This window comes from Podarcis muralis, chromosome 1 (assembly GCF_964188315.1).
Source record: "Podarcis muralis chromosome 1, rPodMur119.hap1.1, whole genome shotgun sequence".
Classification (NCBI taxonomy): Eukaryota; Metazoa; Chordata; class Lepidosauria; order Squamata; family Lacertidae; genus Podarcis; species Podarcis muralis.
This window is the reverse complement of record NC_135655.1, coordinates 6,775,001-6,800,196: the sequence shown is the minus strand read 5'-3', so window position 1 is coordinate 6,800,196 and position 25,196 is coordinate 6,775,001. Positions and strand designations below refer to the sequence as shown.

Sequence of the window (25,196 nt, the reverse complement as noted above, 5' to 3'; positions counted from 1 at the left end):
TGCCATTCTCTCACCTTCCATTCCTGCCCAATGCTGGCTGACGAGAGGCAAGAGATTGATCCCACTATCATTGTAACTACCTACCCAGAACAGTGAAGAGGCCTTCTTTTGCCTAGTTGCCAATTTTTGTTACTGAAGAATGTCAAATATAACTGTTTTAGTTAATTTCCATTTGTAACACTGATCCTTAAAGCATATTATATCTATGTGTTTACTAATGTTTTATAACGTGAAATATCCTTGTATATCTATAACTGATTTTTATGCTCAATGTTTATTCTGATGCTAAAGAGGTTAATAGTGTTTCATAGAACATGGATATTTTCTAGAATTTTTTGCATTTGCTTTTTTAATTTTAAGATGTCTCCAACTGCACTGTAAATCGCTTAAGAGATTTTATTAAATATAAATGCTATATAAATTGTCCAAATAAATAAAACGTCTTGAACACACACCTTCCCTTACAATAAATAACAGATACCACCCCTTCAAATTTTGTTTGCAGTTAGGTGTGTGGGAAGGCAGTGGCAATTGCAGAGAGACTGTTAGTGTGTGCCTCTACCACTCCTAGGTTGGACATTCAAAGGACAAAAATTACATCAAAACCTGATGTATAAGTTTAAGACACAATCTAGCACAAGTTCTCTCATGCAAAATAAACTGAAATGACGAGAGAGTACCGTGGTACCTCGGGTTAAGTACTTAATTCGTTCCGGAGGTCCGTTCTTAACCTGAAACTGTTCTTAACCTGAGGCACCACTTTAGCTAATGGGGTCTCCTGCTCCTGCCGCGCCGCCGGAGCACAATTTCTGTTCTCATCCTGAACCCGAGGTACTATTTCTGGGTTAGTGGAGTCTGTAACCTGAAGCATATGTAACCTGAAGCGTATGTAAGCCAAGGTGCCAATGTACTGCAAGGATGTGGATTGAGCCCTGACTTACCTGGTTGCTTTTCTGCAATTCTTGAACCTTCTTGGCAAATTCCTTGGCTTCTCTCTGGACTTGCTGCTCTAACTTTTCCACTCGTCTCTGGATTCTTTCATCTAGCAACTTGAGTTCATTGATATGATTCACAAATTCTTCTTGTAATCTGAAGGGTTTTGTATAAAGGGTTTGAGAAAGCAGGTTGCAGTATCGTGATGACATTGTGTGATTGGTGTTACCAAATAGTTCTGAAGGCACTGGTGAAGGTACATCAGTACTAAGACTGAAATGCTTAAAAAAAACACACCACACAACCTAACTTCTACAGCATATCTTCATTTTATTATAAGCATTTCTGTCCAACCCTTCCCCTGTATCCCAAAAACTTCAGTCCCTAGTCTAACTGAAGTCTTCTTGCAGGATCCTAATTTGTCCCATAAAGTGATACTTTCACAGCACACTTCTGGCCGTGAATGAGTTTAGATAAAGACAACCATACAAGTTTACCCCATAAAAAAACCACAAATCTAGGCTTCACATAACTGGTCACCCCCACACCATAAGTCTAGCAAGTACATAGACCAGGAACCACCTTGGGACACCCAAAGACCTTTCATGCAAACATGTGGGTGCACAGTTGTATAAAACAGGAATCCCAAACTGGGCAAAAGACACACAGAGTCCCACGTCCCAGTTAAAGGATTTCAACAGGATTTAGAAAGGCCTCTGGACCTAGTGAAGAACTAGGTTCAAGGTCCAAAGCCATTAAAGCCTGGCAGCCTTTATGCCCAGCTATGCACCTGAATAAGCTACCCTGCCAACCTTAAAAACAGCAAAAACAAACTCTAGAGGAATTGGGAAAATAAGACAGCCATGAGAAAATCGATCTGCTTATTAAAATGGATTAAAAGAATGTTGTGAAATGGCACTTAACCTTATCAAAATACCCCTATTCACTCCATTGCACCAACACCTAGCAATTATGTCATATTGAATTCTATACTAAACTAGCAACTTGCAAGAATTGGTCAAGTATAGCAGTTTAGGGATTAATCCTCCAAGTTCCTTAACCATGCTCTTAATGTTACTTGTAGAAGCCAAAATGGCCATGTCAATAAGCCACGTAAGACCCGTTCCTTCTCCAGTATGGGCTTTCAGAAGAAAACTTCTCCCTTTCTCCCTTGTTTACTTCTTTCTTTCTACGTTATACTTCCTCAACCCCCTTTCTACCCTCAACACGCTATTATGAAAACCACCTAAGGAGCTTGCATGGGGGGCATGGAGGAGGGGGTGTCATAGCGATCCAGCGGCTTTCACAGCTGGTGTTTACTGGGTACTTATATGATTCGCACAGTGCTTGCTCTTTGTTAAGGGATGGTTAAAAGTGTTCATTGTGCGGCTGGATTATGCGGCTGGATTTTACCTTTTGGGATCAAAAGCTTCCACGCTACTTCGGGAACCTCCGCCAGGAGTCCTCCACGCCAGGCGTTCAATGTACTCATCTGCCACAAAGGGCTCCTAACCACACAAGAAAAAAAATCACTTTTTTACAGCAAGCCACAGCAGGAAGTGCAAGATACATATTGTTTACACCTCGCTGAGTGAAAGCGGCTAAAAGCTTTTTCTGCAGTGAATGCTTTACAAACCATAGATAATAGGGCCAGCGGCACTTTACACATTTGTGCACGTAATCTAAAAATTAGGCATTTTGAATATAGTGAACACCTCGTTCAGCGCTTGCAGAACTGGCCCGCTATAAGCAGCGGCTCCCAGCCTTTTACACTCCAGGACCTGTCATTCACTTCAAAGCCCAATCAGGATCTAGGCCCACTGCATTCAAGAGTGTGCTCACCCAGTGGTGACGCTAGCGATTTGCACACAGGGACCTTCCAATCCATCAGCTCAGAGAGAGGCTGGATTAGACAAGGAAAGTCGCAAGCTGTTCCCTTAAGTTCGTCAGCCTCCGCTATCAACTTCCCACACTCTAATCATGTGCCTTTCTGCCATGCAGCTCCTTATGGGTGGAGAGGCCGTATCTCAGTTGTAGGGGGGCATGCTCTGAATGCGCAAAGGGCCAGGCTCAGTGCCACCATTTCCGTTTACAAAGATCTCAGGTAGCAGGACTGTGAGTCTCATCTGCCACCCCACATTATTCATTTATCTGTCCCAAACCCTGAGCACATTCCTATCTTCATGTGGATTGTAGACTTCATAGGAAGACTGTATCCCTTCTGTATGACACCAGGAACACACTCTGTTTACTTTTAGAGGGTTTTTACATTTACAAAATTCATAATAATAATAATAATAATAATAATAATAATAATAATAATAGGTTTCTAATCTACCCTTCACCACAAGGTCCAAGGGCAGGTTACAGCAATTCAAAAGTCAGTATTAAAAACAGCTTAAAATAAATTACAGATCAGTCCTACACAGAGTTGTAGAAGCTCATCAAGAATAGATCTTATGGGTTTTTTAAAAAAATAATTGCAATATTTTTTTTTTCAAAAAAGGAATAAAATGAAAAAAAGCAAAGAAAATGTAATCTTATGTCTTTGAGCTAATTTAAAAACCTAGATTACTGGAAAGTGATATGAGGTTTTAAAAACATGATATTGAGGGCAATAGCAATAAGCCATCTTTTTCCAAATCCAAAGTGCTCAGAGGCCACAAGCAGTTTTTTTATTCCAGGCATTTTTAATATCAGTGCCAAGTGTTAGCACCTTGAAAAACAATACCTGACTAGATAGACAAGTTATTCCACGCCTACAGTGCACCAAAGTTATACCACAAGTTTGTTCTGTTTAGTGGCAAAGCCAAGCTTCTCCTTTGGTTTAACTTGTCTTTTTAGCATTCCATTGCTACATTTGTTTGTAATGCGATTGTTCCAAGCGGCATAGAGATTTTTTTAAAAAAAATGGTAGACACGGTCGCCACACAGTTTTAAATCACAAGTTCAGAAACCCATTATGAATTTCGTATCTGATTCAAAGGGACAATATAGATCATGAGACCACTGTGAAATTTGGTATGGACGTTTGCAGAGGAATAACCATATTAGGCTCTTGCAGCAAAAATAATCAGAGAGTCTTGTAGCACCGTAAAAACTACAGTGGTACCTCGAGATGCGAACGGGATCCGTTCCAGAGCCCCATTCACATCCTGAATGGAACGCAAGATACGACAGCGTGTCTGCACGTTTCGCTGCTTCCGCACAAGCGTGACGTCATTTTGCTCGTCTGCACATGCGCGAGCGGCAAAACCCGGAAGTAACGCGCTCCGTTACTTCCAGGTTGCCGCAGAGTGCAACTCAAACGCACTCAACCTGAAGCACATTCGACTCGAGGTATGACTGTACATCATAATAAATTTAGTTACAGATAGGTAGCCGTGTTGGTCTGCCATAGTCAAAACAAAAAAAATTCCTTCCAGTAGCACCTTAAAGACCAACTAAGTTAGTTCTTGGTATGAGCTTTCGTGTGCATGCACACTTCTTCAGATACACTGAAACAGAAGTTGCCAGATCCTTCTATTATTAATAAATCCTTCTATTATTAATAAATCCTTCTATTATTTTCATAATAAATTTGTTAGTCTCTAAGAAGCCACAAGGCTCTTTGATCACATTTACAAAATTTTCTGTTTATAGTTCAGGTACCTGCTGGACCCGTTTTAAATAACCTGCTAGATCAGACAACAGGCCTACCTAGTCCTGTATCCTGTTTCCCAACCAGACGCCCACAAGCAAAGTGTTGCAACGTGTCTCTTGAACAAGGTGTATTGCCTAAGTGGCATCTGCACCCCGTAGAATCTTTCACCACGCAAGTGTGATGTGCAATTCCCTCCTCAACAGAGATTGTCTGATCACTATTATTAATACTCTACTAACCTATGGACTGGACTCCCACAATGTGTTGTTATATGGGACTGCCTCTGAAGACTTCTTGGAAACCTCAGTTAACACAAAGTGCAGCTGCCACGCTGCTAACTGGGAACAGCTTTAGGGAAGGTAGCTCAGCAGGTCTCTTAAACAGACAACACTACCTGTCAGTTCATTTCAGCAAGAGCCTTTGTTCATCTTCTGAGGCCCTCCTCTTGGTCCTTGTGCTATGTGACGCTAGGCAGGTGGTGACTGGGGAGAGAGTGCTCTTGGCTGTGAAGCTCTGTCAATAGCATGCCCGCCCCAGAGACACTTGCCTGGTGCCAACCTTGATGTATTTTCAGCAGCAGGCAAATGCTTTTTTGTTTTCCTAGGGGCAATCTGGCATGTTTTATATCAGCCAGTTGTAGTTTTATGGATTTACTGATTTCACTGGCCCCTAAAATCTGAACAGATTTAACATAGTGTTTTATTGTTTGCGTAGCATGCCACTCTGAGAGACATGCACCACAATCACATGTGAGTCGACAAAGCAAAAAGGTTGCTTCCAGACCTGGGTTTATTGTTAGATTGGTGCTCCTCAAGTGTGCAAGCTCACAGTGTCCAAACAACATTATTAGCATAAAAGCCAGCCTGTACTTCCCTCCACCCCAAAATTAAGCCAGATTTACCCTTTCTGAAGAAAACCCAACATGCTAAAAAAAAATCCTGTTGCCAGCAACCCATCTGCAATATCCAAATACCCATTTACAATATTAAGTCCCCATTCAGAAGCACCCAGGGATGCGGATGGCGCTGTGGGTTAAACCACAGAGCCTAGGACTTGCTGATCAGAAGGTCAGCAGTTCGAATCCCCACGACGGGGTGAGCTCCCGTTGCTCGGTCCCTGCTCCTGCCAACCTAGCAGTTCGAAAGCATGCCAAAGTGCAAGTAGATAAATAGGTACCGCTCCGTCGGGAAGGTAAACGACGTTTCCGTGCGCTGCTCTGGTTCGCCAGAAGTGGCTTAGTCATGCTGGCCACATGACCCGGAAGCTGTACACCGGCTCCCTCGGCCAATAAAGCGAGATGAGCGCCACAACCCCAGAGTCGGTCACAACTTGACCTAATGGTCAGGGGTCCCTTTACCTCTACAGAAGCACCCAACCTTACTGAGTGCCCAGGACTTATTCCCAGGTAAGTACAATGAAGCACAATGAAGTGGGAAGCAGGCCACCAAATGATAGTCAATGTGCTGGGCAAGGTCCACTGTGGTCGTGAAATGGATGGAAATGGAAGGTCAATTTCTTCTGCATACCTGCCAACTGTGAGAACATTCTACACTGCCCACTTTTTCTGTAATCTAATAACAATACATATTGCATTGCTAGCTAATGGGGTTGCCTGCAAAACTGGAAGACTCTGTATGGCCTACACTTAACTGTAAAGCCAGTAATCATGCCAAAAGTTCTTAAAAACTTTTGGCAAGTGGCAAATTGTCTACCACAGTGGTACATTTACAGTGCAACCCTAACCATTACTCAGAAATTAAGCCCAACTGAATTCAGGAGACACACTCTCCAGCTAAGTACGCAGAGCGCCACAGACCTGGAGATCCAAGGTTCACATTCTCTGGAAACCTCTTTGTATTTAAGGATGGTTGATAGATCTGCACAGATGAAATCATCTGTTTCCCCCTCTCTTCCACTAATCACAGAGGTCATGTTACAGTACGATGGGTGCATGCCAGTGTTACATTATGTCTGGGTTACTCAAACTGCCTGGCAGGCCAGTCCCTAGGCATTTGAATTGCCATTTGAACCATCACACAATGAATGCAATCTTCCTTTCACTGCTGCTTCTCCTGGTGATTATGCTTCCTTAGCATGCCTCCCATTTACAGATAAATATTGCAGCGTTCACAGCATCATAGAATTGTAGAGTTGGAAGGGATCCCGAGGGTCATCTATTCCAACCCTCTGCTACGCAGGAATCAATTTGGAGGCAGGGTAAAACAAGGAATGAATTCAAGGTTTTTTTTGGTCGCATGTGCTTAGGCCAAGTTACAGGCACAGTTACAGCCAGGCTCTGGAACTGGGGGTTCTTCCAAAGAAAAAATACCCCTGTGCATCTTCACACTTGTTCACAACGAAAACCACCTCACAACCTGAAACACAGGGATATAAATTTAACAGACCAAGTGAGGCTATTTAACATGCCATGCTTTTATCGTATATATTATCTTTAAGTTGGAAGATGATTGGGGCCACTTCATGGGCTGAAAGGTGGAGGAGAAATGTTTACAAAAGTTAATAAAATATGGCAGCTGCTTCTTGTGGCCTGTAAACATAAACACATGCATCCGTTTGCAGGGTATTTCAAAGAAACGTGTCCGGCCTAAGGTGCGACTGGTCACTTTTAGCCAGTCTCTTTCCTAGCAGGGCTCCTGTCCTTGAACAGCTACAGAAGTGGAGGAAATGCAGCAAATGAAATCCCATCTCCATGCCGGCTGCACTTCTGCCTGAAATGCAGCTGTTATGGGCCCAAGGGGAAAAACATGCCAAGAAAAGAAAGAGTGGCAACCATAGACCATCTCTTAATACAAATCAGTATATGACTTCTTCGGCAGCTTAGGGCTGCAAAGAATATTCAGGGCTAGAGCAGTGGAGGCTGTTCCAACAGGGCAGATGGGGCGCTCCCCCACCTGCCAGCCTTCTTATTTACAAGCACTGGCTGTCAGCCTCCTCCTCCTTAGTCTGCTGCCTTAGGAGAACTCATCAGGAAAGAGGATGGAGATGAAAATGGAATTTGTTGGTTCTTTCTGACCCTGGCCTCCTTGCTTTCTGCCCTTTCAGTCCCGTCAGCACTGGACCAGGGATTGTTCAATGCCCTGATTACCTCAATATTGGAGGAAAGTGGGCTAAGACATCATTTATCAAACAAACTCTTAAGACCTTTCCCCTCCAATAAAAATAACCTTAGAAGTTCTCCTACAGTATTTTGGGGGGAACAGCAGCAATGCCACCAGTTCCAGGGGGGGGGGGGTTGCCTATTACTGTATTATTATTATTGTTGTTGTTGTTGTTGTTGTTGTTACTATTATTGTTCTGAATTTGTCTCTCTGGCTAAACTTCGTCATCTTTGCAGACACAACCCAATGAAGCATCTCACCCACCCTACTACACCTCCAAAACAGTGGCTCCCCAATTTCCACCCACCGTTCACAATCTCTTGCTCCCCATCTCATTCGCCCTGTGCCACATATGAGGCTTCCCAATTTGTTATTATTACTTAATCCTAGTAAAGCATCAACACCAACAGCTGCATGACAAGCAAATAACCCAGCAGGAGAATCTTTTGCCTGTCGCTGCATCTCCATCTCAGGGAGGGGGGGGGGTCATTTCTCCATTTCACGTGGCTGTCAAAGTAAGGGGTGAGGGGAAAGTCCAGGTACTAGACACTTTTACCCCCCAAAAAAAATCCTTTTCCCTCTACGACCAACCTTATGCCTCCCTGTTTCTGACCTAACAGACACAAGATGTTACCCCACTACATCGCTGACAGCTGCCCCTCCCCACCTTTCCCTGCAAAACACACACCCATTTTGCTCTCCCCAGAGACCCTTGCTGCCCCACTGACAGCTCCCTTCCACCACCCCTTGCCTTTCCTTCCCTCTCCCCTTCAGTGACACTCCCCCTCCCCAAAATCAGCTCAACCTAAACCTTCTTCCTCCCTCAGCAGGCATAGAAAAAGGCAAGTTTATAGACAAAGGAGCATGCCTTTTGCACCCCTTTGCCGCCTGAGGCTGGGACTTTGCCCACCAATCTTCCTCTCCCCTCATCTCCATGTATGAACTTAATAGGGTTTTGCTTATTTTTTGCTTGCTACTATTATTATTGTTATTTGCTTGCTATTCTTGCTATGTTGTTAGTATTGTATAGATTATAAATGCTTGTTAATAGATTATAGACAGATCGTATGATTTGTTAATCATATGACATTTGCTTTAATTCTGGTGTTTTGTTTATTTCTTAGCTGTTGCTTTGTCAACAGCGTTTTTTGCAGGTTGCGACTGCTTCTCCGGTGATTTGTTAATATATGATTTATGCTGCGTTTGTGACATTCTACGCTGCTATCACTCATTGTCCGTAAGCCGCTCCGGGATTCGTGTGAACGAAAAGCAGTATAGAAAATGCGATAACTAAATCAATGAAACCACCCCTTGTCACTCTGCTTGCCTTCAATACTTCACTCCCCGGAGGGACAAGACCCCCCCATCCCACCAAAGAAACAACCTGCCTATTTCCTCACCTCAAAGAAAACACTCCCTCCCTAGGGGGTGCCCCATTGCAGGAGAGGGGGTATCACCCCACATGGTATCATCCCAAATAAGGAGAGGGTGTGCCACCCCACACGAGAAGAGGGATATCCCCCACACATGAGGGGTGCCACCCCACATGAGGAAAGGGTGTGCCCCCCACATGATAAGGGGTGCCACCCCACATGAGAAGATGGATATCCCCACCACATGAGGAAAGGGTGTGCCCCCCACATGAGAAGAGGGGTATCCCCCACATGATAAGGGGTGCCACCCCACATGAGAAGATGGATATCCCCCCCATGAGGAAAGGGTGTGCCCCCCACATGAGAAGAGGGATACCCCCCACATGATATGGGGTGCCACCCCACATGAGAAGATGGATATCCCCCCCACACATGAGGAGAGGGGGTGCCACCCCACATGAGGAAAGGTTGTGCCCCCCACATAAGGAGAGGGATACCCCCATGATGAGAGGAATATACCCCCACACGAGAGGGAGACATTCCCCACCCCATGAGGAGAAGAGGGGAGCGGGCATCACCCCACACACCCCATTCTCTCTCGCCCCCCCCCCATCTTGCCCCAGTGACAGCTCCCTCTCTCCTCCCACCTCACCCCGCCCCGGGCCGCTCCCCTTACCTCCGGGGGGCGCCCCCCAACCCCTCACCTCGAAGAGCTCGGGCGTGACGGCCGCCATGGTCCCTGCTCCGTCGCCGTCCCTCAGCCGCCCCCGCAGGCCCGCCACCCGCCGCCCGGACCAGGCCTCCTCCATGGCCTCTCTCGGCGGAGGCGGCCGAGTCCCGAGCCCTCCTCCTCCTCCCGCTGCTGCTGCTGCTGCTCCTCCTCCGCCGGAAACCGTCCCTCGCCAGGCCGCGGCTGGGCGCTTCCCCGGCTCCTCGGGGCCTGCCAGGCGGCTCCGCCCAGGCACAGGCGCCCCAGTCAGCTGCTGCTGCTGCCGGCGCTGTCGTCGCCGCCGCCGCCGCCGCCGGCTAGGCCCCAAAGCCGTGCCTGGGAGGAAGCGGGAAGGCCCGGCGGAGGAAGGCGGCCTGAGGGGGCTGAGGAGGCGGAGGCCGCTCCGGAGGAGAGGGGCGAGGGGAGGGGCGCAGGCCTGTCAGTGGGGGGCTTTTGAAAAGTGGGGTGCGAGGGTATCCCACGGAGTGGAGTGGGGAGGGGGGGTCTCCTTCAGGTAACAAGGGTAGGAAGGTGAGAATATATATATATATATATATTTATATTCCATATATATATATATTGAAAGACTGTTGGGGAGTTTAAGGCAGGGCGGGGGGGGGGGAGGAATCTGCTCCAGGGGTCGGAAGACCCTCTAAATAGGGGAGCTCTGAATAGGGGAAGGGGTGTCCCGACCCCCTACTCTCTGCACTGGTTTGTGCAAGAGCTTCTGGGACAGAAAAAGGGAGAGAGAGATCTGGTTCCTTGTGTCTGCTTTTTTTCCTGATTGCAAGGGTGCAATTAGGGTGCACACTCCCCATTGCAAGGGGATAGTGGGGTTGGGGGTCCTCAGCCTGGAAGTGGTAGGGGGTCTCCGCTTTTGGAGCGTTGCCTTTGCTGATTTGCAAAGCTAGGGCGTTGTTTGGGGCGCCTGCGACTTTTTGAAGGCCTGCTACCCCGGGGAAGCGAATCTTCGGAGGGTGGTTGTTGTTTTTTAAGTAGATTTGGGGTTGGGGCACGGCCAGTGAGAAGGGTGCCCTAACCTGTGGGCCAAATTCTGGTTGAGGAACAGGGGAGAAGCTAGCAGTGGCTCTGGGGTTGAGGAGCTGGGCGGTTCCGGATCCGAAATTTCCCTTGCCACCCGAATGATGCCTGCAAGAAGACGTTCCTAGGCTACGTGGCCGTCACGGACGTGGTGATCCTTTGCGATCCATTAAGCCACCCGCAATGGCCTTGAGGGGACTCTGGCTCGTCGGCCACGAACAAGGGTCCTGCGGCACCGTGCTGTTTTCCAGGTAATACGCTGTAGTGAACCTGCGTAAGAGTTGGTCAGTATGTTCCTTTCACCACCCAGTGGCTGTTTCCTTGCCCTCTCTCAGCCATTGTGAAGCAGAACGGCCTCTTGTGAGTTGAGCCATCGCGTAAGGAGCATCTCTGTAAGTGATGGGTCATATCTCGATGACAGAACGCCGTGCTTTGCATTCAGAAGTTTCCAGGTTCAAACCTGGGCATCTGCAGTCAAAATAGATTGGGCAGATTCGATGAGAAAGACCCTCCTCCGCCTGAAACTTTGAAAAGCTGCTGCCAGTCAGAGTAGACAGTATTGGGCTGGATGGGCGAATAGTCTGAACTGATGCAAAACAACTTCTGTGGTTGTTGTTCCTGCGTAGCCTTTCTGCTGCCCAGTTTCCCCTGGGATTGCCAGCTTGAGATAAAGACTGAGGGTGATCTCCCTTAGAGGAACCAGCCCACCAATGACATTGTGACTTACTGTGATTTTGGTTTCCTAGCATGCGAGCCAAGGCATCTGAAAACAAAGGGCGTATTTACACTACATTCCCTCTCCCCAAAGATCCCAGGCAATTGTAGTTTGGAGCGTTTGCATGGGATAGCGCTCTAACAAACCCGAGCTACAATTGCCAAGATACTTTTCGAAAGTCATGGCAGTTAAAATTCTATAGTGTCAATGTGTTGGGGGAAAAGACAATACTGGGCAAAAAGGCTGCTTCCTATATTCTTCCTATACAATAAGCCTGCAACCCGCGCACAGGTTGCATCCTGGGGACTGCGCCTAAAGCCAAAATCGCCTATAGTCAAAAGACATTGGGTGCAATGGTGGGTAGGATTGCCAGAGACTTTTTTTCCTGGACATCCACTTTTTATTATGTGCACGTAAAGGTGAATGCACATAAGCTAAATGTGCATACGTTGCGGGCACACTGCATTGATAGTGGCTCCTCTGTGTGACGGATGCACAGTACAGTAACATTGTATTTTGGGTGGTGAGGTACATTGGTGGGGCCCACAGGAGGCAATTATTTAGCATTATTTCTCTAATACAGCATTGTCTTCCTGAACAGGACCAAGAATGTGGTTGTCACCAGTGCAAGGCTGCAATCACAAAACCCTAGTGGCAACTTGCTCTGTGCATTTGTGTCTCAGCTGCTCCAAAGGCCAGTGTAATTGACTATGAGCTCTGCTTCCTCTCCAGCTTCATGGCTGGAAAAAAGAGATTGGAGCTCATGGAGCTTAGCAGAAAACAGTGGAACACTCAGTTGCAAGCAGAATCATGGAGCCCTTCCCCGTTTTTCTGGAGTGGCTATTGAGAATAGCAACACTCCGAACAATGCATAAAACAGGTTGGTGACGTGTTCCTCCATATTGCAGTGAAAGACCTCAGAAACCATATCAAGTGTCCTAAACATAATGTGTACTCTGCCTCCAATATTATACCATTTTCCTCCTGTTTCCCACGGGGACCAAATTCTTGGGTCTTGCATTTACATATGAACAAATGCCTTATTCTGAGTCAGACCATTAGTTCACATAGCTCAATATTGTCTACACTGTTTGGCAGCAGCTGTCTAGGGTTTCAGGCATGCTTTTGCATGGTGGAGGAGTGGCGAGCTCCTCTCCAATCACTACGCATGTGACATTCCATAAAATATGTATATGGCACATGGTTGTGCAGTCATGCAGGTACAGTGGTACCTCTGGATATGAACGGGATCCGTTCCAGAGCCCCGTTCACATCCTGAAGCGAACGCAACCCGCGTCTGCGCGGGTCACAATTTGCCGCTTCTGCACATGTGCATGACGTCATTTTCACCATCTGCGCATGCGCGAAACCCAGAAGTAACGCATTCCGTTACTTCTGGATCGCCGTGGAGCGCAACCCGAAAACGCTCAACTTGAAGCAACTTCAACCCGAGGTATGACTGTACCTAATTTTGCTTCCTCAGAAAGGAGGGGAAGAGTTTGCCTGGAGTGCCCATGTTATGGATGTGGGGAGAAGACGGGTCTGTCCCAGTATACAAAGTCGTGATGAGCATGTGAACATTGCACGCACTTTCACTCACAGTTCTCTGTTACTTTCGCATGAGCATTGGGAGAGTTAAAAAGAGAAACATAAAGAGCACGTGCCAGTTCTGTAAAATCTCTACACAAACTGTGCTTGAGATTGTTGAGGTTCAGCAGTAATTGTAGTCTGCATTGTAGACTCAGGAATACTTCAGCCATCCTTCAGCCAAAATGGGAATTAGAGACAACAAATAAAAACCTTCCACCATGCCAGGTTCAAACACCGATTCCACATAATGCCAATTATCCCCTTTTGTTCATTCCTACTGTACTTTAAAGTGACACTGTCAACTTGATATTTGGAATTAAATTAATTTTGATGGGGGGAAATTGAGCTTCTGACAGTGGCGTCTTTAAAAAATAATTGCTGTGCAACGTAGTAGTTAAATCCAATTGTTTAATATAAAAAAAAAAGGTTTTTCTGTTCTCCCGTGGATATTACAAGGGTTTGATATTTCTTTTACTCCTCTGAATAAGGGGAGAATTAACTATGGAGCTGTAGTTAATAAAGGAAGATACAGAAGCAGTTGACAATCAGTTGACAAATCAGAGCCTACAAACAGCAGTAAAGGTTTCTCAAATTTAAGGGGCTGGAAAAGGACATGAGCACAGAAACAAGTGAATTGTCTGTTTTATTGGTAATAGAACTGTAAACAGGCAGGGCTCCAGGTTTACCAAAGTATTGGGTCACAACTCAAGCCTTGGACTGCTTGCAAAGCCTCATTCCCCTGGGTATAGATAACATCTTGTGTGAAGTGGAACTTCAGATGAAGGCCTGTGTGTACAATGGCCTGATTCATGCTGTGATTTCTCCCCAGAAAAGGATTGTGCCAAAACAGCCATTGTGCGGATAGTTGTCTTCATGAAGCCTCCACCTCAAGCAGCTTGGTGAACCAACCCCTTAGGAGTTGGGTCAGTTTGGTGCCATGCAGCTCAGACAAATTTGGAGCATGCAACAACAGCAACAATTTTATTATTTGTACCCCGCCCATCTGGGTTGCCACAGCCACTCTGGCTGGCTTCCAGCAGATAAAGAAACACAATAAATCATCAAACATTAAAAACTTCCATATACAGGGCTGCCTTCAGGTGTCTTCTAAAAGCCGTATAGTTATTTATCTCTTTGACATCTGCTGGGAGGGCTTTCCACAGGGAGGGCGCCACCACCGAGAAGGCCCTCTGCCTGGTTCCCTATAACTTCACTTTTCACAGTGGGGGAATTGCCAGAAGGCCCTCGGAGCTGGGCCTCAGTGTTTGGGCTGAATGTCTCAAGCAACGTAATGTTAACTTTCCTGCAACCTGTGTGCTTCCACATTGCAGGCGTTACCCCACGGTTGAAAAGCGAGCAAAATGCCTCAACGGAGCAAGTTATGTGGCCGTGCCTGAAGACGGCCCTTTCCTTAAAGCGCTGCTTTTCGAGCTGAGACTGGCCGATGAAGACCAGAGCTTCATAGAGCGTAGGGATGGCTGCTCCCGAATCAACAAGACTTCGGTCTATGCCCTTCAGACCGAAAGCGGAGAACTTTGGCCTGTGGTGGCCTTCCAGAAGAGCGGGTTGGTTTACGTCGGCCTCCCGTTGGTAGAGCAGCCCTTGGCACCACGCCCACCTCTCATCAGCATCAGCGGGGTCTCTCAGGCTTTTGCGGTCTTGTCGGGGCTGCTGGCTTTCATGAACTCCAGCCAGAAGAGCAAAGCAGAGAGGACTTCCAAAATTGGCCAGCTCCCAGGCTTGCTCATGCAGAGCTGTCCTCTTGGCACCCCGCTGGATATGAACTTGAACGGCTCGTCATTGGAAAGCAATCACGTTGCTCCAAGTAGCCATCCTCAGAAACCACCAGCTTGGAGGACTAGCACATACAAGGGAAAGCCTCAAGTTAATGTCTGCATTACTGAAAAAGTCAAGTCTGTGCAGTATGACAAAAGGGACGTGTCAGACATGTGGCAGGTTTATGGAACTGTAACTTGCAAGGTGAGACACTTTCTGGCGCAAATCTCTCTAACCTATTTGACACATGAATGCCCCTGGAAAAGCAAAAATTCAGCTCATTTTTATCTTGGCATATGGGGAAGCTGAACCTAATATTTTTAATGCTTCAGCATGCCGCAGAGGAAATGCTTCTTTTTTTAGATTTGTGAACTATACCAAACTGAAAATCTCGCTTTACAGATATTCTCTTGCATATCTCCCTCCCAGTTTTGCTGGCTGAATAAAGAGTTAAAAGATGCCACTGCTAATTTTGATATCATTTTTCAGAGTTTAGATTTCATCCTGTGGTGCTTGCATTATTCATCCTCATAATAGCCCTGCGAGCTGAGAGGCACTGTCTCAGTTCAGACATTGTAGGTTGTACTTGTAATAAATTACAATAGTAAGAATAGTAATGAAAGGGATAATACAATTCTAGTTATAGTCAGCAACATCTGGAAGGTCGGAGGTTCCTCTTAAAGGGTAACGGGACCATTAGGTCCAGTCGTGACCGACTCTGGGGTTGCGGTGCTCATCTCGCTTTACGAGCCGAGGGAGCCGGCGTACAGCTTCCGGGTCATGTGGCCAGCATGACTAAGCCGCTTCTGGCGAACCAGAGCAGCACACGGAAACGCCGTTTACCTTCCCGCTGGAGCGGTACCTATTTATCTACTTGCACTTTGACGTACTTTCGAACTGCTGCGTTGGCAGGAGCAGGGACCGAGCAACGGGAGCTCACCCCATCGCAGGGATTCGAACTGCCGACCTTCTGATCGGCAAGTCCTAGGCTCTGTGGTTTAGCCAACAGCACCACCCGAGTCCCCGCTATTATAGCTATTTAAAGGGAAGCCTTTTTAAGAGGTTGTGAAGTGGTCCGTTCTCTAAGGAGGTCTGTTCCATTCTCATGGATAACTAGGGATGCTTTGAAGACTTCTTTTTTTTTTTGTCTTTGAAGTGTGACATCGAAGGCACGGCTCCCAACGTGACCATCAGCTTGAACCTCCCTGCCAACGGCTCTCCTCTCCAGGATATTTTGGCCCACCCTTGCGTTACGTCCCTCGACTCCGCCGTTCTGACTTCCAGCAGCGTTGACGTAATGGACGACTCTGCCTTCAGCGGGCCTTACAAATTCCCTTTAATACCTCCTGCAGACCCCTTCGACCTGTGCTTTTATACTTCCCAGGTAAGGCTGCACGATTTGCAATGTTAATCCGGCAGCGGGGTCAGGCACTTGCCAGAGTCAGTACCCCAGCAAGAAGCGCCAAGATCCCCTGGCCCTCCTCCTCCTCGCTGTTCTCCCACCCTCTGGCCTGGTGAGGATGACCAAGTGAGCAGCAAGAGCAGTGAAGATAAGAAGCAGCTGGCACCACTGGTGATGAAGTGGCAGTGATCAGGACCTGATCCGGAGAAGGAAGACGTGGGGGGAGGAGAGGGAGGATGGTGGCCATCTATCATGGATGCTTTAGCTGTAATTCCTGCATTGCAAGGGGTGAACTGGGTGACCTTGGGATCCTTTGCAAGTCTAAGATTCTACGAGCAGGAAAGAATCTGGACTGGCACACTTACCAGATTTATGAAGGCTGCAGAAGCAAGAGACCTGCCTGCCTGATCAGTTATCCATTGAAAAATACTTATCAAATGTGCCCGTCTTGTTCTGGTTCATTTATTTACAGCATGGCACCACGTAATGTGAAGTTTAAGGGTTAAAAGCAACACTTTTAAGCTGGGCGCTGTCAGACTGACACAGCCCAGGTGCAATATCATCAAATTATCAGTCCCGGTTAATAATCTTGCGCCCCTTTCCCGGACCGACTGCGGTTTCCGGACTGTTTTTAAATGCAGCCGCACGTGCAGAGATTTACATCTACGGAAGGCAAAGTTTCAATCACACCTTCCTGTATAATAACATGGTCTCTCATAACAAAGCCTGGTCTCTTCTCATCTGCAAGTTAGCAATGGCCCTCCATCTCATTACATGCTTTGAGTGTGGCATTGGGCAAGTTTTTGGCCTCCATCCTAGAAATATTTCCAGCACCCTGCTGATCGGTGGTTTAGAGAATCTAGCTTGCAAATGAGTTGTTAATTCCTGTTTTCCATCAGAATTAAGCACTTTCTGCCTAATTATCTTACTGTTTAGCAATCAGAGAGTTTATATCTGACATCTGGAAGCTGTCAACCCATTTTAATTTTATTTATTTTACTTTATTCTAGAATTTGCACTCTATCATGCCTCCAAAGAGGCCTCTGGGCAACTTGAAAACCCGCAACCATAAAAAAGCCTACAACCATCAATTGATAAAACGCATAAGAATGGTTTTAAAATATGAATATAAGGATTTCAACTCTCTCTCCTCCTGCTCAGGTGCCTGTTCCACCAATTTTGGGGTTTTATCAGCTGAAAGAGGAAGAATCACAGTGGAAGTTCACCGTTCACCTGAAGCTTCATGAAAGTGTGAAAAACACCTTTGAGTACTGTGAGGCCCGTATTCCCTTCCTCAACAGGTGAGAATCATGCATTTGTCCCCTCTTTTCTGGGAGTGGGATTTTCAAGAACCAACATGTTTCCCTCCTTGGGTGTCGTTGGAACGAGGCTTGAAATAGAGCATAGGACACATCATATCTAGCCCAATGTTGGGAAACCATTGACCTTCCAGATGTTGCTCAGTGCTGCTCATCACAATGGGCAATGAGTAAGGACTGGACCAGCAGTTCACCTTTTACCAATGTGATGGAAATGGGAGAGGTGTCTCCACTCACCCTACAGCTGGAACCATTTATAACGGAGGAGTGACGAAGGCTACTGCTTACGTCATCTGCTGGTGCAAATGTTTAATTTGCACCCAATTCACCTTGTACAAAAACTGTGTACTGTTGTTGTTGTTGTTGTTGTTGTTGTTGTTGTTTAGTCGTGTCCGACTCTTTGTGACCCCCTGGACCAGAGCACGCCAGGCACCTCTGTCCTCCACTGCCTCCCGCAGTTTGGTCAAACTCATGCTGGTAACCTCGAAAACACTATCCAACCATCTCGTCCTCTGTCGCCCCCTTCTCCTTGTGCCCGCCATCTTTCCCAGCATCAGTGTCTTTTCCAGGGAGTCTTCTCTTCTCATGAGGTGGCCAAAGTACTGGAGCCTCAGCTTCAGGATCTGTCCTTCCAGTGAGCACTCAGGGCTGATTTCCTTCAGAATGGATGTGTTTGATCTTCTTGCAGTCCATGGGACTCTCCAGAGTCTCCTCCAGCACCAGAATTCAAAAGCATCAATTCTTCGGCGATCAGCCTTCTTTATGGTCCAGCTCTCACTCCCATACATCACTACTGGGAAAACCATGGCTGTACTGTTACTGGTTATTTAATGAAGGGGTTCCAGGTAAGCCCCAGGTTGCTGTAACAGGGTTTGCTCTTCTGTTGGCGACAGGGGACCCATCACACACCTGGAATACAAAGTCAGCTACGGCCAGCTGGAGGTGGCGAAAGAGAAAAGCTTGCTGGTTTGGGTCATAGGTAAGATAAAACCTATCCACACACACACACACACACCTTTCCTACTGAAGGATGGCTGCTTACTGAACTTGTTTGAAAAGGCATCACAGCCACCTTGCTGGCTGCTCCATCCACTCTTGGGCCATGGGAAGATCAGCCAAGTCCTCATTAAAGCCTTTTCCCTCCCGGTGGGCTTTGCCAACCAGGACTTCTTTTACTTCTCTAGCACAGAGTTGGTGACCAAGAGTGTGAGCTCTGAACTCAGGCCAGGCATGCTCTCATCTCAGGCAAAAACTCCGTACATCCCACTTTAGGCAGCCAACTGGCCCTCAGTTTCCCCTGCTGTAATGTGGGGGGCAATGATAATTCTGACCTTCCCCACAGAGATATCATTAGGGTTATTTAGCTAGTGTATTTGAAGGGCGCACTCATAAATTACTGTCACTATCCCTCCTCTCGGCCATCACAGCCCCTCTCCTCCATATTCTCTGCTCTGCCTTCCTGCTTTCTCCTTAACTAACCTTTCTCCTCCTCTATTTGGTTCCTATGTTCCTAAGGAATAGCCTTGGGACATTTTAAATTTATAATAATAATAATTTTATTATTTATATCCTGCCCACCCGGCTGGGTTGCCCCGGCCACAAACAGATTTTGCTTATTGCCTTTCATTTAAGAGTTGCTTTCTATGAAGCATCTCAAAGCGGTTCAACGAGAAAAACATCAACAGTAACATTGTGTATAAAAAATAATTTCACATATAAAAGCAATGTCAGAGCCAATACAGATGCAGTCTGGGATAAGAATATCCTCTTAAAATGAAAGGTCTTCATTAGGCACCAAAAGGGCAGTAGAGAATAGGTGCCTGTAAGTGGAAGGAGTTTTAAAGTATAAGTGTGACCACTGTAAAGGTCCAGTTTCTACATACATGCAACATTTTCTTTTTATGCTGCCTTTCCGTAGTTAAAACCATGCTCAAGGTGGGTGGGTGCGGGGAGGAAATGTTGCAGAATTCAACACACAAGAGAAGGAGTCATAAGCAACGAAGAAAACACCAATAAAGTACACAACCAAATTTCCACATAAATCATAATGAAGGTACAAAAAAATCAATATCAAAACTCCCTAAGCAATCAGCCCAAGAGTCATTTCAGCAGCCTCGGCTTTTGTAGCTGGAGTCAGTCCGGGCCGGGCCCTCCCAGGCCAGGTGGGAAAAGGCCTGCAAGGCAGGGAGCAGGGTCTTCCAGGACTCACAGCCAAGATGTGCAATGGACATCCTGCGGAATGGACCCTCTAGTGAGACTGTGCCTGCAAAAAGCCCTACCCTGCAGAGTAGCGGCAGCTGTCTAGGGAGTTCAGTTGGGTCCCTGTTATCCGTGATGCCAAAGGTTCAACCAGCGACCCTAGATATGCTCTGCCACTGAGCCTAAAGCACACGCGTCTTGCAGGTAGACAGGAGGCAACACAGTTTCGGGGGGTGGGGGTGGCAAGAGCTTCTATCACCACATCTAAAGAAAAACCAGCCAGAAAGCTGGATTTGGGGTGAGAGGCCCCCATGGAGACATAATAATAATAATAATAATAATAATAATAATAATAATAATAATAATAATACTACAGTGGACGCTCGGGTTGCGAACGTGATCCGTGCGGGATGCACATTCGCAACCTGCAGCGTTGCGCGTCTGTGCATGTGCAGGTTGCGATTCGGCGCTTCTGCACATGTACAAAGCGCCATTTATCTCTTCTGCGCATGCACAACCACCGTTCCAGTACTTACGGGTTTCAGCGGTCTGTAACCCAAAACAACGCAACCTGAAGCGTCTGTAACCCGACTGATGATGATGATGATTATGATGATACAACCTTTATTGTCACTACACCACCTGTGTGCAGTGAAATTAAACGAGCCCCCCTCCCCACCACATATACACTCAGTCTTGTTTGCGCTCTGTGTGCTTGTCGGAAGTCAATTACACCACTATTTTTTCCCATTCAGCAGCCCAACAGCCCACAGATAAAAACTGTTCTTTAACCTGTTGGTGCGGCTGACTATACTTCTGTATCTCCTGCCCGAAGGTAGGAGTTTAAAGAAGTGCTGGCCAGGGTGTGAGTCGTCCCTAAGAATTTTCCTCGCTCTCCTGATGCAGCAGTCTCCCGCGATGTCATCTAGCGAACTCAGGGGACAGCCCATGATGTCATGTACGGCCAGCGACTCCTTGAATAGACTTGAGCAAATAATTCTCAGCACTCAGTCTGATTTATTTCACAGGCCTATTGTAGTTCCCATTTACTCTGATTCCCACGAAAAGAGCTGGATTGTGCTTTATTAGCGTCCTTGGTGCCTCACTTTGTGAACAAGTTCCCAAGCTGCATTTGTCAGATACGGGACACTTAATTCTTGGAACTGCTTATTCTGATAATTGGGTTAGCCAAAATTTGAAACCTTGGCTCAGCCTCGGAAAATCTTAAATGGCACCTGAGGATATTTTCCTCTTGGTTGTCGAATTCCCTCTATGCCCTGCAGCCCCTTCCTATGTTGCCTTCAGGCAAACCACAAACAATTCTATCCGCCTCAGTCCTTCTTGCCTCCATCTGCAGTATGGGGATAAAAAATACTGACCTACATTATGAAGCTTGCTGTAAGGGGGACTGAAATAAACCTTAACAATGTGAAGCGCCTGGAATATTCCAATGTGAGGTGTCACTCCTAATTGATGCAATGTATTTATTTCAACAATTTGTATACCACTTACTCACAGTTGTCTCGGAGTAGCGTACTGGTGAGCCAATACAATAAGACAAAAATGTGTCAAAATCAGAATTCAGTTAAAATGCCTGCAAAAAATTTTATTTTTTAAAAAAAGTAAGTTTTGAAGGTGCCGCATTTGTAAGAACTCGGTCATTTAGTGCTGCGGTGCCTAAACTTTGGACCTCCCTGCCTGGTGAGACCTTCCCCATGCTCTTTTCAGCACCTGCTAAAAACATTAGAAATAAGCTTGGAAAGTTGAGGAAATTTTAATCTGTTTCAGTATTTTAATTTTTGTACGTTTTAAAGTATGGCTGCACCTTTTTCTTGGTTTTATTGTTTTCTCTTTTTGAAACCACTTTGAGGGTGTGTGTGTGTGTGTGTGTGTGTGTGTGTGTGGTTCTTTTTTTACAATCAAGCAGTGTATAAATTTTACGAAATAAAATAAATAAACAGGGAGTGGGTTCCGTCTGACCTCAACTGGAAGGGAGTTCCACAGAGCTCCTGCTGGTTATGAGCTGTGCATTCAAGCCAGGGGGAACCACTAACAGTTACTCCTAAAATTTCTTCTTCTTCCTCTTCTTCTTCTTCTTCACAGCATTGGGGCAGTATTTGCCTGTAAACTGGATTTAGGTCCAAAGCAGAGGTGCAGGTGTGGCCAGATCCATGTGTTTAAACCAGACAGGAAGTTGGGAGGGTGACTGATTTAAAGATCGATGGGCTGGGCTTCTTTCAGCCTTCGCTCAGGACTTAAAGTACCGCAGGTGGGGCTGCCCCAACAGTTCTTTCAAGTTACAAGTGGTCCCTTTAGGAGCTGGTTCTCATGGGCTCCAAATGCTGGGCTTCACACACACACCCTTCTTAGAAGTCGTAAAGGTAAAGGGACCCCTGACCATTAAGTCCAGTCATGACCAACTCTGGGGTTGCGGCGCTCATCTCGCTTTATTAGCCGAGGGAGCCGGCGTACAGCTTCCAGGTCATGTGGCCAGCATGACTAAGCTGCTTCTGGCGAACCAGAGCAGCGCACGGAAACGCTGTTTACCTTCCCACCAGAGCGGTACCTATTTATCTACTTGCACTTGATGTGCTTTCGAACTGCTAGGTTGGCAGGAGCAGGGACCGAGCAAAGGGAGCTCACCCCGTCGCAGGGATTCAAACCGCCAACCTTCTGATCGGCAAGTCTTAGGCTCTGTGGTTTAACCAACAGCGCCACCCGCGTCCCTTCTTAGAAGTCTTACATAAATGCTATTGCTATTGTTACAACTCTGAAACCTTTCTTTTTCTTTTAAAGGACAAAAATTCCCCAAGTCATTGGAAATTTCCCTTTCTGGGACTGTCGCTTTTGGCGCCTTGAATCAGGAGCAGCAGATTGACCCTGTGTGTACTGGAAGCACCACTTACATCAAAGTAAGTCGTCAGCTTCAAGAGAAGCTGGGTCTTAATTGTGCAGTTGTGTGTCGCCGCCCCCCCCCCTCAAAAAAAATGGACGGACTTGCGCACATTTCATCAAGAAACTTTGTAAGGGCCTTCAACCTGGATATGGGTAGATGTTAGGAAACAAAACGGACATGGGCATTGTCCGCTCCTGTCATCCAATTCTACTCACTTATGTGCAGGAATACCAAAACAGTTCAAGGGGTGTGAGAGCCTTCACTAGCTGTAGGAAGTTACCTCCTTGTGCAAAGATTAAGTAAAGGTAAAGGGGCCCCTGACCATTAGGTCCAGTCATGACCGACTCTGCGGTTGCGCGCTCATCTCGCTCTATAGGCCGAGGGAGCCGGCGTTTGTCTGCAGAAAGCTTCCAGGTCATGTGGCCAGCATGGCAAACCAGAGCAGCGCACAGAAACGCTGTTTACCTTCCCGCTGGAGCGGTCCCTATTTATCTACTTACACTTTGACGTGCTTTCGAACTTCTAGGTTGGCAGGAGCAGGACTGAGCAACGGGAGCTCACCCCGTCGTGGGGATTCGAACCGCCGACCTTCTGATCGGCAAATCCTAGGCTCTGTGGTTTAACCCACAGCGCCACCCGCGTCCCCGTGCAAAGATTAGATCCGCCATACTTTCCCGTGTATTAGACGAGGTTTTTTGACTCAAAAATCATGTCAAAAAACTACAGTCGTCCAATACACAGATAGTGGCATGGGAGGGGGGGAGAAGCAGCGCGCCAGCCAGCCGATTGGGAGCGCAACTTCCTCCGATGTCGCTGCGCGCGAGAAACGATCTAGGGAGTGTTTCCTGCCCGCAGATGCATGGGGGGAGAAGCTCAACAACTTTGGACCACCTCCCCTCATTTTCTTAAAATTGAGTCCCCAAAAATAGAGGGGACTTATACATGGGGGCGTCATATAGACAGAAAAATACGGTATATGCTACCTAGTCTATGGGGACAGGGAGGTGTTTGAACAGAAATGAGGATCTGTACATCTTACTGTTTTCTGCTTGGCTGCGCTTAGCTTTATTTTAGAATCCTGGATTTCACACTGACCGGATGTTACACAGACCAGCATTCCATCCAGGTCTTTTCCTCAGGAAAACCAAAGATCAGTACAGGTGAGCAGGGTCACATCTGCCGCTGGTTTTACGTTAAAACAGAAGGACACCTTTAGCAAGGTGTAACTAGGTGAACTTGCCGTGGGGCCTCCATTTCAAAATTGCCTTCTGCAGAATTTATCATGATTGTTATTAATTAAATTTCTACACCACCCGTCATGCGATGATCACAGTGCAGTTTGCATTATAAAAACACCAAAATGCAACAGAAACAATAACACACAGAGAGATTAAAAGGCCATAGATTTAATTAGCCAAAAGCCTGGGGGAAAAGGAAGGTTTTGCCCATCGCTTAAAGATATATAATGAAGGCACCAGGCAAACCTCCCTGGGGAGAGCATTCCACAAGCAGGGAGCCACTGCAGAGAAGGCCCCGTTCTTGTGTTTCCACCCTCCGGACTTTTCGGGGAGGGGCCACACAAAGAAGGGCCTCCGATGTTTTCAGGGTCTGGGTCAGTTCATCTGGGGAGAGGCAGTCCTTAGGTATTGCGGTCCTGAGCCATTTAAGGCTTTATAGGACAAAGCCAGCACTTTGAATTGGGCACCTCTCATCCATCTGGTCTAGGGAGCTGCCCACTAACAGAGCCACAGCCTTACCTGGATTGAGCTTCAGTTTGTTGGCTCTCATCCAGTCCATTACCGAGGGAAGACATTGGTCCAGCGCTTCCACTGCCTCACCTGCAGATGTGAAGGAGAAATAGAGCTGTGTGCCATCAGCATATGGCTGCCAACACGCTCCAAAATGTAGCTTTCAACTATATGATATATTTATTATGTCTAGTATAAACATGTTTTTTTAAATGATGAAATTACAATCTCAAATGTATTTTAATCATTTGTGCCTTTGTGTGTTTTGAGATATTGTATAGTAGCTTATTTCTCTCTCTCTTTCTCTCTCTCTCTCTGTGTGTGTGTGTTTATTTCAATTTCAGCTCGAGAATTGCTTTCTTCAGATTACTACATCTGGAATTCCAAAGCCCCAGCACCTGTAGTGTATAGAACTTTACTTTTCTAATTTCCCCTCAATTTTGTACTTGAAATGGGAAAAAAGTACTGAAATGTTTTAACTGATCTGTTCATTATTTAAGACCGTGTTTTGGGGGGGGGGGGCAACAAACATCCTTATTTCGCTTAACTGTTGTTTATTGTTTTGTGAGCCCACACACCCCTTTCGTAGCTGGCTGTAGCCAATGATATTGTAGGCTTTCTTTCACCACCAGCACATCATCAATGGTCTGCAACTGGTCCTCCTGCCTTTCTAGAAATCTAGATATAGGAATGTTGTGGAGTGGGATCTTTATGGGGGGGCAGGCTCTTGCAG

General features: G+C 46.6%; 2 protein-coding genes across 3 annotated transcripts in view; one reads left to right on the top strand and one right to left on the bottom strand.

The window, feature by feature from the left end:
* The window catches only part of EXOC5 (exocyst complex component 5), a 32,743-nt gene extending 22,689 nt beyond the window's left edge, over positions 1-10,054 (bottom strand). The window contains exons 1-3 of the mRNA XM_028729429.2: positions 9,773-10,054; positions 2,347-2,441; positions 942-1,089 (exon numbers count right to left, since the gene is read on the bottom strand). Coding sequence (XP_028585262.1) covers positions 942-1,089; positions 2,347-2,441; positions 9,773-9,877 — 348 coding nt within the window. The 5' untranslated portion in view covers positions 9,878-10,054. The remainder of the gene's footprint in view (positions 1-941; positions 1,090-2,346; positions 2,442-9,772) is intronic.
* Positions 10,055-10,377: 323 nt separating this feature from the next.
* Positions 10,378-24,942, top strand: AP5M1 (adaptor related protein complex 5 subunit mu 1). Of its 2 annotated transcripts, XM_028729563.2 has the most exons (8): positions 10,380-11,069; positions 14,455-15,103; positions 16,056-16,283; positions 17,463-17,602; positions 18,514-18,599; positions 22,616-22,731; positions 23,779-23,875; positions 24,808-24,942. In XM_028729563.2, exons 1-8 carry the CDS (start codon positions 11,002-11,004, stop codon positions 24,888-24,890), a joined length of 1,467 nt encoding a protein of 488 aa, XP_028585396.2. In that variant the 5' UTR covers positions 10,380-11,001; the 3' UTR covers positions 24,891-24,942. The 2 variants fall into 2 exon arrangements, with proteins under 2 accessions (XP_028585484.2, XP_028585396.2); XM_028729651.2 differs by lacking the exon at positions 23,779-23,875 and having other exon boundaries at positions 10,378-11,069.
* Positions 24,943-25,196: the final 254 nt, after the last annotated feature.

What these genes read in the sequence shown, in the direction of transcription:
- AP5M1 (XM_028729563.2), top strand. Translation starts at nt 11,002, where the DNA reads ATGGCCTTGAGGGGACTCTGGCTCGTCGGCCACGAACAAGGGTCCTGC. An exon ending in ATGGAACTGTAACTTGCAAG is followed by an intron (nt 15,104 to 16,055) that starts GTGAGACACTTT and finishes TTGTCTTTGAAG; the next exon opens with TGTGACATCGAAGGCACGGC. An exon ending in TGTGCTTTTATACTTCCCAG is followed by an intron (nt 16,284 to 17,462) that starts GTAAGGCTGCAC and finishes CCTCCTGCTCAG; the next exon opens with GTGCCTGTTCCACCAATTTT.